Source organism: Schistocerca gregaria, chromosome 5, assembly GCF_023897955.1.
Source record: "Schistocerca gregaria isolate iqSchGreg1 chromosome 5, iqSchGreg1.2, whole genome shotgun sequence".
In the NCBI taxonomy this organism is placed as follows: domain Eukaryota; kingdom Metazoa; phylum Arthropoda; class Insecta; order Orthoptera; family Acrididae; genus Schistocerca; species Schistocerca gregaria.
In genome coordinates this window covers 459016022-459033017 of record NC_064924.1, presented here as the reverse complement: position 1 = coordinate 459033017, position 16996 = coordinate 459016022, and the positions used below count along the sequence as shown (strand labels likewise).

The window sequence follows — 16996 nt, the reverse complement described above, 5'->3', positions numbered from 1 at the left end:
CCACAGGAACTGGGCCATTTGTGACAATATGAACTCCCTCCCCAACATTCCACCTATATTTTCCGCTGTCAGTTCAACTAATCTATCTTTCACCTCCCCATTATGATGCAGGATATTTCTTGTGTATCTTCATATCTCACTAGCAGCAACTGGCACAGCACTAATGTGAGCACCATCCAAAATTAGCAGCAATTTCGTCAATTCCTGGTTAACTCGTCTGATGACTTTGTTCATCCAGGGTTGATCATTCTGCTGCAGAACCCAAATAAAGCTTTCACTAGTGTATCATGTTGCTACACCTAGTTTCTCTGGACTAATACAGGTATTGTATACTCTATGAAATGACGACTGAGGAAGTATCAGTGTTTCTGTGCCATAATTGATCTAACTGCTTAAAAAACTGAAAAGAAACCTTATGACTTTCCATGAAATAACATAATGTGAAATGAGAATAATGGACTAAAGTCAGAATGTTGTTGCAGAAATGAGTTATTCTGAATACAGAACATGTCTTTATAAAACTGTAACTATAGGCGGTACCAATGCACAATAAACTTACTTGTTCTAAATGAAATCAAACAATAGAAAATTCAGGTTGGAATGTAACAATATTATTAAAACTTTCCTTTTCATAATATTGTTCATTCTAAATGAGATCCTTAGCACTACACATCACCAAATCGTAATCACAGGAGATCATGTTCAATGTTTCACCATAAAAGATCCATTTATTTTCTTGTTGGGTGTGTTTCAATAGTTTATTTTGAATATCATCAAATTTATGTTTATTAAGCTTGAAGTTTTCCCTTTACAGTTTATAGTGAATGCAGGTTCCTAGATTTTGATCAGATTAAAAGAATGAGTAGTGAAAATATTAATGAAAGAATGTGCTGTCACTATTCCATAGAGCAATAGATCATGTGTAAATTCCTTAAAGTGAGACTCTCTGCTTTTCCTTACAAGGTGTACCCCTGAGAGGTGATTATTTAGTTTCATCAGACCACCGAGAAATAAAATCCATTAGATAGCCACTCTAATCCACAGTTATTGTTATATCTGGTATGGTTTTTGCCATAACTTTGACATATTCTCTAGAAATATAAACACAGTCTGTTGACACATATTGACATAATGACATTGTAGGAATGAGTGTCCTCTTTTTCTTCCCCAGCCTACCAATGTTTATCAGTAGTAAGCACATTCTTATTAAATATTATTTTTGTTTGGATCAAGCACTCCATCACAGAAGAGGTGCAGTTCCACAACATGGTGCCATGCAGTTCTCATAACAATGAGAATTTTCAGGTTCAATTTATTGCTCGAAACACATAATTTTACATGCACATGCATTTTCAACTAAGTATGAAAGAATCATAAAAGAAGGCTGTATACATGGAAGAAGCCTGGAGATACTGACAGGTTTCTAATAAATTATATAATGGTAAGACAGTGATTTAGGAACCAGGTTTTAAATTGTAAGACATTTCCAGGGGCAGATGTGGACTCTGACCACAATCTATTGGTTATGAACTGTAGATTGAAACTGAAGAAACTGCAAAAAGGTGGGAATTTAAGGAGATGGAGCCTGGATAAACTGAAAGAACCAGAGGTTGTACAGAGTTTCAGGGAGAGCATAAGGGAACAATTGACAGGAATGGGGGAAAGAAATACAGTAGAAGAAGAATGGGTAGCTTTGAGGAATGAAATAGTGAAGGCAGCAGAGGAATAAGTACGTAAAAAGACGAGGGCCAGTAGAAATCCTTGGGTAACAAGAGAGATACTACATTTAATTGATGAAAGGAGAAAATATAAAAATGCAGTAAGTGAAGCAGGCAAACAGGAATACAAACGTCTCAAGAATGAGATCGACAGGAAGTGTAATATGGCTAAGAAGGCATAGCTAGAGGACAAATGTAAGGATGTAAAGGCTTATTTCACGAGGGGTAAGATAGATACTGCCTACAGGAAAATTAAAGAGACCTTTGCAGAAAAGAGAGGCACTTGTATGAATATCAAAAGCTCAGATGGAAACCCAGTTCTAAGCAAAGAAGGGAAAGCAGAAAGGTGGGTCTATACAGTGGCGATGTTCTTGAGGACAATATTATGGAAATGGAAGAGGAGGTAGATGAAGATGAAATGAGAGGTATGATACTGCGCGAAAAGTTTGACAGAGCACTGAAAGACCTAAGTCGAAACAAGGCCCCAGGAGTAGACAACATTCCTTTAGAACTACTGATGGCCTTGGGAGAGCCAGTCCTGACAAAACTCTACCATCTGGTGAGCAAGATGTATGAGACAGGCGAAATTCCCTCAGACTTCAAGAAGAATGTAACAACTCCAATCCCAAAGAAAGCAGGTGTTGACAGATGTGAAAAATACCGAACTATCAGTTTAATAAGTCACAGCTGCAAAATACTAACGTAAATTCTTTACAGATGAATGGAAAAACTAGTAGAAACCGACCTTGGGGAAGATCGGTTTGGATTCTGTAGAAATGTTGGAACATGTGAGGCAATACTGACCCTACGACGTATCTTAGAAGAAAGATTAAGAAAATGCAAACCGACGTTTCTAGCATTTGTAGACTTGGAGAAAGCTTTTGGCAATGTTGACTGGAATACACTCTTTCAAATTCTGAGGGTGGCAGGGGTAAAATACAGGGAGACAAAGGCTATTTACAATTTGTACAGGAACCAGATGTCAGTTACAATTTCGAGGGACATGAAAGGGAAGCAGTGGTTACAAAGGGAGTGAGACAGGGTTGTAGTCTCTCCCCGATATTATTCAATCTGTATATTGAGCAAGCAGTGAAGGAAACAAAAGAAAAGTTTGGAGTGGATATTAAAATCCATGGAGAAGAAATAAAAACTTTGAGGTTCGCCGATGACATCGTAATTCTGTCAGAGACAGCATAGGACTTGGAAGAGCAATTGAACAGACGGATAGTGTCTGGAATGGAGGATATAAGATGAAGATAAACAAAAGCAAAATGAGGATAATGGAATGTAGTCGAATTAAGTCAGGTGATGCTGAGGGAATTAGATTAAGAAATGAGACATGTAAAATAGTAAAGTAGTTTTGTTATTTGGGGAGCAAAATAACTGATGATGGTCGAAGTAGAGAGGATATAAAATGTAGACTGGCAATGGCAAGGAAAGCGTTTCTGAAGAAGAGAAATTTGTTAACATCGAGTATAGATTTAAGGGTCAGGAAGTCATTTCTGAAAGTATTTTTATGGAGTGTAGCCATGTATGGAAGTAAAATATGGACGATAAATAGTTTGGGCAAGAAGTGAATAGAAGCTTTCAAAATGTGGTGCTACAGAGGAATGCTGAAGATTAGATGAGTAGATCGCATAACTAATGAGGAAGTATTGAATAGGACTGGGGAGAAGAGAAGTTTGTGGCACAACTTGACCAGAAAAAGGGATCGGTTGGTAGGACATGTTCTGAGGCATCAAGGGATCACAAATTTAGTATTGGAGGGCAGCGTGGAGGCTAAAAATCATAGAGGGAGACCAAGAGATGAATACACTAAGCAGATTCAGAAGGATGTAGATTGCAGTAGGTACTGGGAGATGAAGAAGCTTGCACAGGATAGAGTAGCATGGAGAGCTGCATCAAACCAGTCTCAGGACTGAAGACCACAACAACAACATGAAGTTTTCATAATTACAATTTTTCTTAGTTTACATTATTTCTTATTACATTCTAATTCATGATAAATTCAAGTTATAAGGGCATTTTTGGATAAGCCACTGCTTGACTCGCTTTTTAAAAGAATCCCCTGTCAATATCTCAACTTCATTTGGTAACAAGTTATTAAAAACAGATCCTTTGACATCCAGCATTATAGTTTATATTATATACACGGCATAAACTGTGAAAATATTGTGTGCAATCAGCAGAGGTTTGCAAGAAGTTCCTGGTTTTACTTTTGCTATGATACTCAAGGTCTGGTTCTGCAGTATGAAAACCCTTTTCATATTAGTTTGGCATGTCCCACCCCACAGTACTATTCGATAAGACAAGAAAGGGTACACTAGCCCATAATATACAGTCTTTAGGGTTTCAGAATTAAGATATGTTGATACTCTTCTTAATACATGTAGACTGGTTATTATTTTTTTACAGACATAATCAGCTTGCTGCTTCCACGAAAGTCGATCATCTATGCATAAACTCAAGAATGTACAATATGTACAGGTTTTTGGTGGAATTTCATCAATCATAGTATTTTGTCTGTTTGGACCACTTGGTTTAAAATGAACAATATTAGTTTTTTCTATTTTTACCCTTAGAATTGTCTCTTTCAAAGTGAGCTCCTGCCTTTTTGATAAACTTATGTATCTCTTCAACTAGGCTGGACTCACTGTCTGCATGTCAGATACCAGATGTATCTTCTGCATACATTGTGATTAATTGCTTATTGTTAAGAGAATTTGGGAAATTATTTACGTAGCATATGAATAGCACTGAACCGAAAATGGAGCCCTGATGAAGCCCTGAGGAACACCAAAATGTACATTTCTCATACTTTACCATCTCCTCTCCAGTATTTCTCCAATACAGTATATTATCTCCATGCACTGCTGTCTACCCTTTAAATATGTTTCTAGCAATTGTATGAGTTTTCCAGAGACACCACTCTTTGCAACTTTTGATAAGGGCATGTCATGATGTACACTATCAAAAGCCCTACAGAGGTTAAGGAATACACCTGCTGCTTGGGATTTTCATTTATTTTTTCAAGTACATGATGGACAAATTGTACTGCTGCTGACATGGTACTTGATCTCTTCTGAAACCATACTGGAAATCACTTAATATGTTTGCATTGTTGAAATGTTTCAGGATTTTTTAAAATATTGTTTTCTCTATCAGTTTGCTGAAAGTTAAGATTAGGGCAATGGGTCTGTAGTTCTGTACATGATTCATTTCCCCCTTTTTGTTTATTGGTTTAACTGCAGAGCCAGTTTCATATTGTTAGGGAACACGCCATCTTCAAGAGCACAGTTTATTAGATGAATTAGTCATTTCATTAGTTCATGTTTGCATTTCTTCAACAGATGTGGAGAAATTTTATCTAATCCTGTTGATTTTCCATTTCTGAGGCTTTCAATAAGCTGCAGAATGTCATATGTGCTTACTGCAGGTGGTGTACTGCAGTTCTGTTTGTTACTGGACTCAATTGTGTGCTGTATATCCTGTTTCATAGAGATATCATTTTTGACAGTATCAATGACATAATTATGAAAAATATTGCTGACTAGAAGGGGATCAGAGATATCTTCATTATTCAGAGTTAATTGTACAGTATTAATTTTACTTTCTTTTTCATTGTTTCTGATTTTATTTACAACTGTCCATCACGTTTTTGAAACATTATCTGAACCTTGTATCTGCTGGCTGATTCTTTCTGATTTTAATCTCCTGACTTCTTTGTAGTACTTATATTTGTACTGCTTGTAGAGTTCTTTATGTTACTCTGAGTTAGGCAGTGTCTGCCTCTCTCCCTGTTGTCATTTGCATCTCCCCTACACAACCACGGTGCAGCATTTTTGGAAGGAAGGGGGTAGGGGGAGGGGAGAGGAATATGCTGGTATAAGCTGTCGCCAGTACACAGGTCAGCAAAGATGAAGCGTGAAGATCGATAGTAGCTGTTGGATAAAGTGCGCCTTATCATGAGAGACCCCAGAGACACACTGACAAGCAACACACTGCCAACGCCCTCGGAATAGCAGGTATTTAGGCCACCGATGCTGACCAGAGGGCTTCACTGACTTGACTTACACTTTGGTGCCTGTCAGTTCAATCATGGAGCGGGTATAGTTCATCGCATGCTACAACAGTACATTGCTGAGAAGCTTGTACCACAACACGTGGACTCTATTCAAGATAAGTAAATGTGAGAGTCCTTGTAAATAAAGAACTGTATTAATCCATGTGTGCATTTGTGTTGTAGAAGGAGTATACCAGCCACCCATAACAACATATTCTCCCTTGCTTCCTATGGTACAATACTCTACAAAACTTGTGTGAACTGGTTCAGGGAGAGAGAAGAGCAAGAAGACATAAAAGGCGAAAATTTGGCAGAGTTAGGGATATAAAAGAAGGGAAATAGCTTTTCAGCTTATCTGGCAGCTTTGAAGACATTTGAATCAAAATGCCATACCATATTTGCATTTTCTTATGAGTTAACCTTACTTCCCCAGAGCAGTGAGCTCTCTTATTTGCAAGGTGTTGGCACATCTGAATTTTGCAATTTATAAGCTAAAGTCCCTGATCCTGTATCCAAAATACAGAGGAGTCACAAGTCGTGCTCAACTGTAAAGATAAAAAAAATTCTAGTCACCAAGCAGTAGGGCGAGAACACACAAATGAAAGGTATTGCAGTTTCCTAGCTTTTGGAGCCTGTTTCTCCTTCTTCTGGCAAAAGGGTTGAAGAGGAAGACTGGGGATGAAGGAGAAGGAATCATGAGGTTTAGGAGAAGAGGTAGACTTTCTACACTCCTGGAAATGGAAAAAAGAACACATTGACACCGGTGTGTCAGACCCACCATACTTGCTCCGGACACTGCGAGAGGGCTGTACAAGCAATGATCACACGCACGGCACAGCGGACACACCAGGAACCGTGGTGTTGGCCGTTGAATGGCGCTAGCTGCGCAGCATTTGTGCACCGCTGCCGTCAGTGTCAGCCAGTTTGCCGTGGCATACGGAGCTCCATCGCAGTCTTTAACACTGGTAGCATGCCGCGACAGCGTGGACGTGAACCGTATGTGCAGTTGACGGACTTTGAGCGAGGGCGTATAGTGGGCATGCGGGAGGCCGGGTGGACGTACCGACGAATTGCTCAACACGTGGGGCGTGAGGTCTCCACAGTACATCGATGTTGTCGCCAGTGGTCGGCGGAAGGTGCACATGCCCGTCGACCTGGGACCGGACCGCAGCGACGCACGAATGCACGCCAAGACCGTAGGATCCTACGCAGTGCCGTAGGGGACCGCACCGCCACTTCCCAGCAAATTAGGGACACTGTTGCTCCTGGGGTATCGGCAAGGACCATTCGCAACCGTCTCCATGAAGCTGGGCTACGGTCCCGCACACCGTTAGGCCGTCTTCCGCTCACGCCCCAACATCGTGCAGCCCACCTCGAGTGGGGTCACGACAGGCGTGAATGGAGGGACGAATGGAGACGTGTCGCTTCTGCCTTTGTGTATTATTATCATCAAATAGTAAACTGTATTCTTTTACAGTCCCTCTAATTTATTGGCAAGTTTATTTAAATGCCAATTTTGAATTAACACACAACAGTTATACAATAAAAACAATCTTGCAACACTATTTGACGATATTGAGAGTCATTAAATTTATCTGGTTTACTGAGAGAATTCGTTTTACCCATATCAAATTATCATGCCAATGAAACACATTATGACGATTAGAATCAAGTATCAAGTATTGCACAAAATGAATCTATTTGCATGCTCATTAAAATAACAGAGGATTACTTACATTTTGATTGTGATGTAACACTATAAGCATGTAGGCATGTGCTATAATAAATACGATGAGTTTAGCTGTGCCCTAGTATGATGGGTTTGGGTGGCTCAAATTCATTAACATCAAGGTTATAAGGCGCCATATAGATAATGTTGATCTGAGCAGAGTATCAATCATGCTTACTGCTTTAAATGACTATACTACGTACAGTTGTACTGAAAAATTGGCTGCCCCGCAATCCCCAACTACTGAAAAACTGGCTGCCCCACAATCCCCAACCTTCTAAGTTGCTCTTCCCTTTTGAAAAACAGATACTGTGGTCTCACCAGTCAGAGATGTCTTAGCCATTTATTAGAGGTAGAAGGCAACTCTGTCTCATATTAACATTTACGTTATTGTTACCTGTATCATCATATCATTCTCAGACCGGTCACAGCAGCCAGCCAAAAGGTATGTGGTCACCAACCTGCATAATTTTCAGTACTGCTACAATGTTGCATAGCACTCTACAACTCATCAGTCTAGCACATGCTGTAACATAAAGCAATGTTTCACAGCCAGCTATGAGGCAGGAACTGACCCCATCACAATAAACCCAGGAAGAGAATGTAGATATGGCCTCAGCTTAGTCAGTAGCTTTATTCTATCAGGGCCATTCATTTGTCCAGTGCAGTCTCCATGACAGTCGTTGGTTAGGTGTGTAGCTACAGCTATCACTGAAAGCTATTTCCTGACACTCCAGCACTTGTGTCACAACTGTGTGGTGAAGTTAAATGTTAGTAGTGCCAAGTGCCGATTATATCAGCATTTCTCCTTGCATGTCTCTGTCCACCACAAAGACCAGTCTTATCATTTAGATTTTTGTTTATCAGTTTCAGCAGCTGTTTTTGAAGAATGCCGATGTGAAGAAATAGCACACTAGTCAAAATGCAACTGGTGTGCTATTTCTTCACATCAGATATAGATATCTTGTTATTCCATCCACCCCCCCCCCCCTCCCCCTCCCAGTGCAATTGGCAATTGGACTTCTTCTTCGCATCATCTGTACTTGCTTCGTACAGTCAAAGAGAAAGACTGGACGTGACAAAAACTCAAAAAGTGGCAATGCTCCTTCACACAGTGAAAGTAAAATTATGTTCTACTGCAATTTCGAAAGAACAATTTCAAATATTTATCGACACTGTATACTGCCATTTCGATATATGAGGGCTGTTCAAAAGTATGGTGACTTTTCAAATTGTGTGGGCAATGTAGATTTGATTATTGATCTTTTTTGTTATGTTGGTACACATGTCCCAAACATATGTTCACAGTTTCAAGCGTATAGCATTCCTTGTTTATTTTTGACAGATAGGAAGGTTAGATGTGTTTTAGTGTGCATATAGTGAGCCTGCTCTTTAAAAAAAATTAATAAATAAATAAAAGGTTCTGAGCACTATGGGACTTAACATCTCAGATCATCAGTCCCCTAGAACTTAGAACTGCTTAAACCTAACTAACCTAAGGACATCACACACATCCATGCCCGAGGCAGGATTCGAACCTGCGACCTTGGCGGTTGCACGGATCCAGACTGAAGCGCCTAGAACCGCTCGGCCACCAGCGGCTAGCGATAACATCAAAGCTGTGAAGAAAATTGTTTTGGAAAATCATCAAATTACTGTAAGAAAAGTTGCTCAGGGCATTGGCATATCGGTCAGCTCATGTCATGCAATTTTTTTGGATGTTTTGGGCATGAGATGCATGTCAGCAAAGACTGTTCCAAAACTTATCAATTTTGATCAGAATAACCGTTGCATAATCATTGCTCAGTGGTTCTTGAATGACATTAATGATTATTCCGTTTTGCTCAAAAGGGTCATAACTGGTGACAAAATATGGGTTTATGGTTGTGACATCGAAACCAAAGCCCAATCATCCCAACAGAAGCATCCCAGGGAGCCAAGACTGAAAAAAGCACGCCACATACAATCAAGTGTCAAAGTTTTGCTCACTGTTTTTTTTTTTTTCCAGTTACAGTGGAGTAGTGCATCATGAGTTTTTGCCTCAAGGTTGAACAGTCAATAAGGAGTATTACCTTGATGTTATGCACTGTTTGCGGGAAGCAATACATTCATGGCTTTTGCATCATGACCATGCACCTGCTCATTAATTGTTGCTTGTGAGAGATTTTTTGGCATAAAACAACATGACAATCATGCCTCGGCCACCATATTCACCAGATTTGGCTCCCTGAAACTTTTTCCTGTTTGCAAAACTGAAGAGATCTATGAAAGGACAAAGATGTTCAATGAAAGAGGAAAAAAGAATAGCATCATTGGAAGTACTCAAGGCTGTACCAGAAAGTGCTTATGAGAAGTGCTTGGGGGATTGGAAGAAGCATTGATGCAAGTGTATTGTATCTGAGGGAGATTACATCACTCCATATGTAGTTGCAAAAATATTCCCACAGCTGTATTTAAAAGCATAACAATGAGTGAATAAGTGACAGTTTGGATATCCTTTAGACATACTATCTCATGAACCCTTAACAAAGTGAATGTTTTTTGTTTTTTGTTATGGGTTTGGGTTCATATTTTAAAATACAAGAAGCACTCATAAATGTATTTATTTTAGAGTTTTTAAAGTAGATTAGATTAGATTAGATTAATACTTGTTCCATAGATCATGAATACGACACTTCGTAATGATGTGGAACGTGTCAGGTTAATAAAAGATGCCTGTACAAGAAATTACATTACACAAAATATTGCATGACACTAATGATTAAGTTTTTTTTCTTGGTTTATATCTAAAAATTCAGCCAATGAGTAGAAGGAGTTGTCATCTAGAAATTCTTTTAATTTATTTTTAAATGTTAGTTGGCTATCTGTCAGGCTTTTGATGCTGTTTGGTAGGTGCCCAAAGACTTTTGTGGCAGCATAATTTACCCCTTTCTGTGCCAAAGTCAGATTTAACCCTGCATAGTGAAGATCATCCTTTCTCCTGGTGTTATAGGTATGCACACTGCTATTACTTTTGAATTGGGTTGGATTATTATCAACAAATTTCATAAGGGAATATATATACTGTGAGGTTACTGTGAGGATCCCTAGATCCTTAAATAGATGTCTGCAGGATGACCGTGGGTGGGCTCCAGCAATTATTCTGATTACACGTTTTTGTGCAATGAATACTTTTCTACTCAACGATGAATTACCCCAGAATATGATGCCATACGAAAGCAGTGAATGAAAGTAGGCATTGTAAGCTAATTTACTGAGATTCTTATCACCAAAATTTGCAATAACCCTAATAGCATACGTAGCTGAACTCAGACGTTTCAGCAGACCATCAATGTGTTGCTACCAGTTTAACCTCTCATCAATGGACATACCTAAAAATTTTGAAAATTCTACCTTAGCTACAGATTTCTGTTCAAATTCTATATTTATTACTGGAGTTGTGCCATTTACTGTACGGAACTGTATATACTGTGTTTTATCAAAATTTAAAGAGAGTCCGTTTGCTGAGAACCACTTAATAATTTTGTGAAAAACATCATTTACAATTACATCACTTAGTTCTTGCTTTTTGGATGTTATTACTATACTTGTATCATCAGCAAAAAGAACTAACTTTGCATCTTCATCAATGTGGAATGGTAAGTCATTAATGTATATCAAGAACAGTAAAGGACCTAAGACCGAACCCTGTGGGACCCCGTGCTTGATAGCACCCCAGTTTGAGGAATCAGCTGTTGTTTTAACATTACACGAACCACTTATTTCAACTTTCTGCATTCTTCCAGTTAAGTATGAATTAAACCATTTGTGCACTGCCCCACTCAAACCATAATGATTTAGCTTATCTAAAAGAATTCCATGATTTACACAATCAAAGGCCTTTGAGAGATCACAAAAAATACCAATGGGTGATGTCCGGTTATTCAGAGCATCTAATATTTGATCAGTGAAAGCATATATAGCATTTTCTGTTGAAAAGCCTTTCTGAAAACCAAACTGACATTTTGTTAGTACTTTATTTTTACAAATATGGGAGGCTACTCTTGAATACATTACTTTCTCAAAAATTTTTGATAGAGCTGTCAGAAGAGAGATTGGGCGGTAGTTGTTGACATCCGACGTATCCCCCTTTTTATGCAATGGTTTTACAATGGCATATTTCAGTCTATCAGGGAAAACACCCTGCTCCAAAGAGCTATTACATACGTGGCTGAGAATCCTACTTATCTGTGGGGAACAAGCTTTAAGTACTTTGCTGAAAATGCCATCAATTCCGTAAGAGCTTTTACTTTTCAGTGAGTTTATTATTTTACTGATTTCAGAGGGAGAGGTTGGTGGAATTACAGTTGTTTCAAACTGCGCAGGTATGGCCTCTTCTATTAATAGCCTTGCCTCTTCTAGTGAAGATCTAGATCCTATTTTCTCCACAACATTTAAAAAATGATTATTCAAAATATTTTCAGTTTCTGATTGTTTGTTAGTGCACTTGTCATTCAGTTTTATTGCACTAAAGTCTTCCTGTGCTCTTGGTTGCCCTGTTTCCCTTTCAATAATATTCCAAATTGCTTTAATGTTATTATCAGAGTTACTGATCTCAGACATGATACACATGCTTCTGGACTTTTTAATAACTTTTCTTAGTACCGCACAATAGTTTTTATAATATTGAACAATTTCGGGGTCAGTACTCCCTCTTGCTGTTAGATACAGTTCTCTTTTACGGTTGCAAGATATTCTTATTCCTTTAGTTAGCCAAGGTTTTTTATATGTTTTCTTGGAATTATGTTTAACTATTTTCTTGGGAAAACAATTTTCAAATACCCTTAAAAATGTATTGTGAAATAAGTTATATTTCAAGTTTGCATCGGGTTCCTTATACACTTCATCCCAGTCTAGCTGCTGTAGGCTTTCCCTAAAGTTTGCAATATTTATATTGTTAATTGAACGTACTGCTTTGAAAGTCTGATTTATTATACTGCATGGAGCTATGTCATGTACTGTAACAAGCTGTGCACTATGATCTGAAAGACCATTCTCAACAGGATAAGCATTTATGTCCTTAAACTTATCTTGGTCTATAAAAAAGTTATCTATCAATGTACTGCTGTTCTTTGTTATCCGAGTAGGAAAATCAATGACGGAGCTCAAATTGAAAGAACTGAGTAATACTAAAAGGTCATTCTTCCTATTACACTCTTTCAGGGAATCAACATTGAAATCCCCACAAATGATAATTTGCTTCCTGTTTTGCATTCAAGAAACTGCTTTTCAAGTAATTTAAATATCTGATAAAGGAAGTTTGTAATGGATCTAGCAGATTTCAAAGAACATAAATATATATTATTGACAGCCGTGTACAAATCATTTATGGTTATGTACAAGTAGGAGGATTGGTTTTAGCCTTTTTTGTGGCAATTAATACGCTTGTCCTTATAAATAAGAGTTAGTCTGGGTGATTCCAGTGGAGGATTATGAACATACAATCCATGATATGGAAAGGTGACACCAGTATTCAGTAGCACAAAAATTATAGATCTTTTTTCACCTTCATGATATGTAAGAGAAATATTTTCTAGCAAATACAATGCTTCCTTTAGCAGGCTACAAAATATATGTAAAATAAGGGAAAGGTGACCACTCACATACAGAGAACCAATGTGTGGAACACAAAAACATATAACAGAAAACAGCGTTCACACTAGCTTTCCAACTGTTGCTGTTACTCTAGTAAAAATACACACATTCATTCACATAACCACACAGATACCTAAATGTACACTGCCGTAGTCCTAGTGAGACTGATTATTGAGAGTTGCTGCTTAGGCAGGTGGTGGAGGGTTGTTGGTAGGAGAGGGCACAGGAGGCAAGGAGAGGATATCAGTATAGTGTGAGGCACATCTTTTGACAGATGACTCCGAAACTACCCAGCAAGAAAAAAGGAGTTCAGAGGACAGAGTATGTAAGAAATAGAGAGAGAGGTGGATAGGAGAGGAATATGGAGATGAAGAGAGATGCTGGGAGGGGGGAGAGAAATGAGCCACCTTCCTACATGTCAATTTCCACCTCTCAGGTTGCTCCATAAATATTTAATATCATTCACATCAGCCACCACCTCCACTTTAATAACTGTCACTCATTCCATGTCCTTTCTCTTTCCCCTCCCAGTCTCCCTCTTCAATTGTCACTTCCTCTCCTTTCATCCCCTCCCTCACACTTCTCTGTCTCTTACATGCTCAACCCTCTGAATACCTTTCATCCTGTTATGCATTCCTTGGGTCATCTGGTTGACTAAGTGATTGTGTATGTGAATGTGTGTAATTCTACTAGAAAAAGAGCAAGAGCTTGAAAGCTCGAGTGAACACAGTTTTCCATAAAATGTTTCTGTGTGTCACTCACGGGCCTGCTATACGTGACCAGTCAACTTTTCCTTACTTCATGTATTTTCCATCCAGAAATTTACATTATTATTAGACTGCAAAACATAGATACACTTTCAGCCTTATCTACTTGAACACCTATGTAGTAAAAATTTCTCATACAGGCAGCTGTCAGCAGTGTCAAGCAGCATATTGTAGAGCTGTCAGCTGTTACAAAAACATAACAAGTGACAAACAAAATGAAAAGGTGTCTCCTTCTCATGCCACATACACACACTCTCATGTAAACTTTCAAGCTCAAACTGCAAAGATGATGTTACAGTATGCATCAGTATATTGTGTTAAATCTAGTATAAATTGCTGCTACTAATATTAATGTCATCCAAAGTTATTTTTGGTGAGAGGGGATACAGAATAGACTTGGAAGTACATGGGGAATAACTGATGTAACCACAATCTTCAATTCATGCAGAGTAGAGCACTTTCTATGTTTTGCTTGCAGGGTGTAGTGTCATGTGCAAGGGTGCACCAGTGGTAGGATAGGGCCAGTTGACAGTTATTGTTCTGTAGTGGCAGTAGGTGGTCACCAGTGTGGGCCAACAGTATAAAACATTGTTATAAATCTTTATTTAACAGTGTCTTATTAAATAAATGTCTTTAAATGACACATTCTGTAAAACATCAACAACTATTCTATTGCAGATTTGTGTTGCCTATAACTAAAGCAGAAGAAATATTAATGGGAAAGCACTAGCACAGGTGAGATGTCAAGATCGAGCCAAAAACTCACCACAGCTGAGCAGCTGATTGACTGAGCATCCCAAGACCGGTTTCCTTGGTTATAAGTCAAATGTAGTCTCCCTCAACACATCAGATACAAGCCAGAATACAACATGAGAATCACTTTGTGTTGTGCTCGTGTGTTCTCTGTGTTAATAAATTCAATCAAAAAATGATGTTAGGAAGTGAGTTGTGGAAAATCCCCATCCAAAATCTCCCTCTCCTGAAATTTGCTGGTCACTTTCTACCTCTTGCCTTTGTTTACTTTCTGCACTCCTATTTATTTCTCCGTCCTTTTCATCATTTTGGATTCCTATTTCACACCTCCCTCTTGTTGCCATAGACTAATCAACTTTCTGTTGTTCTTGCATGATTAATTATTACATCTTTCACATTTATAGTAACCTCCTTAGGGCTCTTCCTGTGGCCCCTCTTTCATTTCTACTCTCCATTTTATTTACTATTGATTGGTTCTTCCTTTACTGAAATCTCAGCCTGCACCCCGTCACTGAGCGAGGTGGCACAGTCGTTGGCACACTGGACTCACATTTGGATGGAGGACAGTTGCAATCCATGTTCGACCACCTGGATTTTGACTTTTTGTGATTCTCCTTAGTTGTTCTAGGCAAAAGCCAGGATGGTTCCTTTGAAACAGCACAGTCAGTATCCTTTCCCACCCTTAAGAAAACAATCCATGCTTGTGCCCATCTCTAATGACTTTACCTACTGGTCATAAAACCCTTATCTTCCTTCCTTCCTTCGCTTACCCTTCTCCCCTGGTCTTTGCAACATTCTTCCTTATTCCTCTTTTCCTAACTTACTGTGGTTTCATCTCAAAAGCGTTTTACATTTAGAGCAACTCCTACCACTATTATAAAAATAATTTGATGTCACATTATCCCCATTTCAATAAAAAGAATTCTAAGAAATCAGGAAGGAAATGTTTAACAACAGATTTATTTTGAACATGGCTGCACTTCAAAAATGGTTAGAGATCAGTAAATGAATCAGAAGCAGCCAACCAATTGCAACAAAAGGTGGTTTTATTCAACCTTTGACCATTGTTTTGATGGATGTAAAACCATCTTCTTTAGAAATACATGTAACTAAAGTTTCACATCGGAAAAACACCAAATAATTAAGTGCTATGACATTTGTCCAATGAAAATGTGCTGTCAGAACACATCACTGTATACATTATTAAATATACTGACCTCTATGATCAGTGCTTTTTAAGTAAGAATAGTTAAAATGAAGAAATAAAATCAATCAAATAAAATGTCAGGTGATGCTAGGCACTGACATTTTACTTGATTGGTTTTAATTCTCCACTATAACTATTCTGATAAAAGGGGACAGTATATTGAATAATGTATACAATGATGTGCACTGACAGCATGTTTTCACCAGACAAATGTCAGACTGCTTCATTATTTGGTGTTTTTCCAAACTGAAATATTAGTTAAATGTATTTCTGAAGAAGACTGCTTTACATCTGTCATAACCATGTCAAAGGTTGCATAACACCACCTTTTGTTGCAACTGGCCTACTGCTTTGGATTCATTTACTGAATAGATTTATGTGTTTTTAAGTTAATGTAAGGAATGTTTACCTGCCACACTATTCCTCCATGTTTGCTTGATATTGAATTGCTCTTGCTTACTGGTTCCTTTGATGGGGAAACAACATTATAAACAGCAACATTTCCATCAAACAGTCCAACAACGATGAGGCAAGCAAATTTAGGATGAATATCCACACACACTACTCCAGTATCTGTAGTACAAACATATTCAGGGAATGATGGATTTTTCAATGTGAACAGACACACAGCACCTTCAGGTTGTGGTTTCATGAAATCAACTGAAAAAAGGACACTACAATAAAATCTCACATGTTCCATCTATTATGAATTAAAATAAAATTAAAAAATAACTATGAAAAATACTTAATTTACTGCTCAGTCTTTCCTTCACATCACTCATTTGTCACTCATTAGCATAAATGCCTGCTTGTGATACACCCTTCAATTATTGCTACTCTGAAGTAGCAAATGTAGGTGTGTGTTTGTGTTGAATACATCTCTTCCACCATCCCACTCAGTAATACTTAGCTGCATGTATTGCAATTCCTGTCATTCATTCATTCATTCATTCATTGTGTTCCAATGACAAGCAGAACATTGATTGACATGGAATGAGTCAAAAAGACAAATAAATCACAGAAATTTAATCTGTAAACTGTTTTAACAATAACCTATTAGCACACTCCTCAATGATATGCTAATGCCGTTTAACCTTACACACATAACTAGTTTCTTGAGCATGG

General features: G+C 38.2%; 1 protein-coding gene across 2 annotated transcripts in view; it reads right to left on the bottom strand.

Moving 5' to 3' along the window:
* The window catches only part of LOC126273102 (dynein intermediate chain 2, ciliary), a 305511-nt gene that overhangs the window by 133139 nt on the left and 155376 nt on the right, over nucleotides 1–16996 (bottom strand). For both annotated transcript variants that reach the window (XM_049976536.1, XM_049976535.1), the window contains one exon: nucleotides 16281–16531. In XM_049976536.1, coding sequence (XP_049832493.1) covers nucleotides 16281–16531 — 251 coding nt within the window. The remainder of the gene's footprint in view (nucleotides 1–16280; nucleotides 16532–16996) is intronic.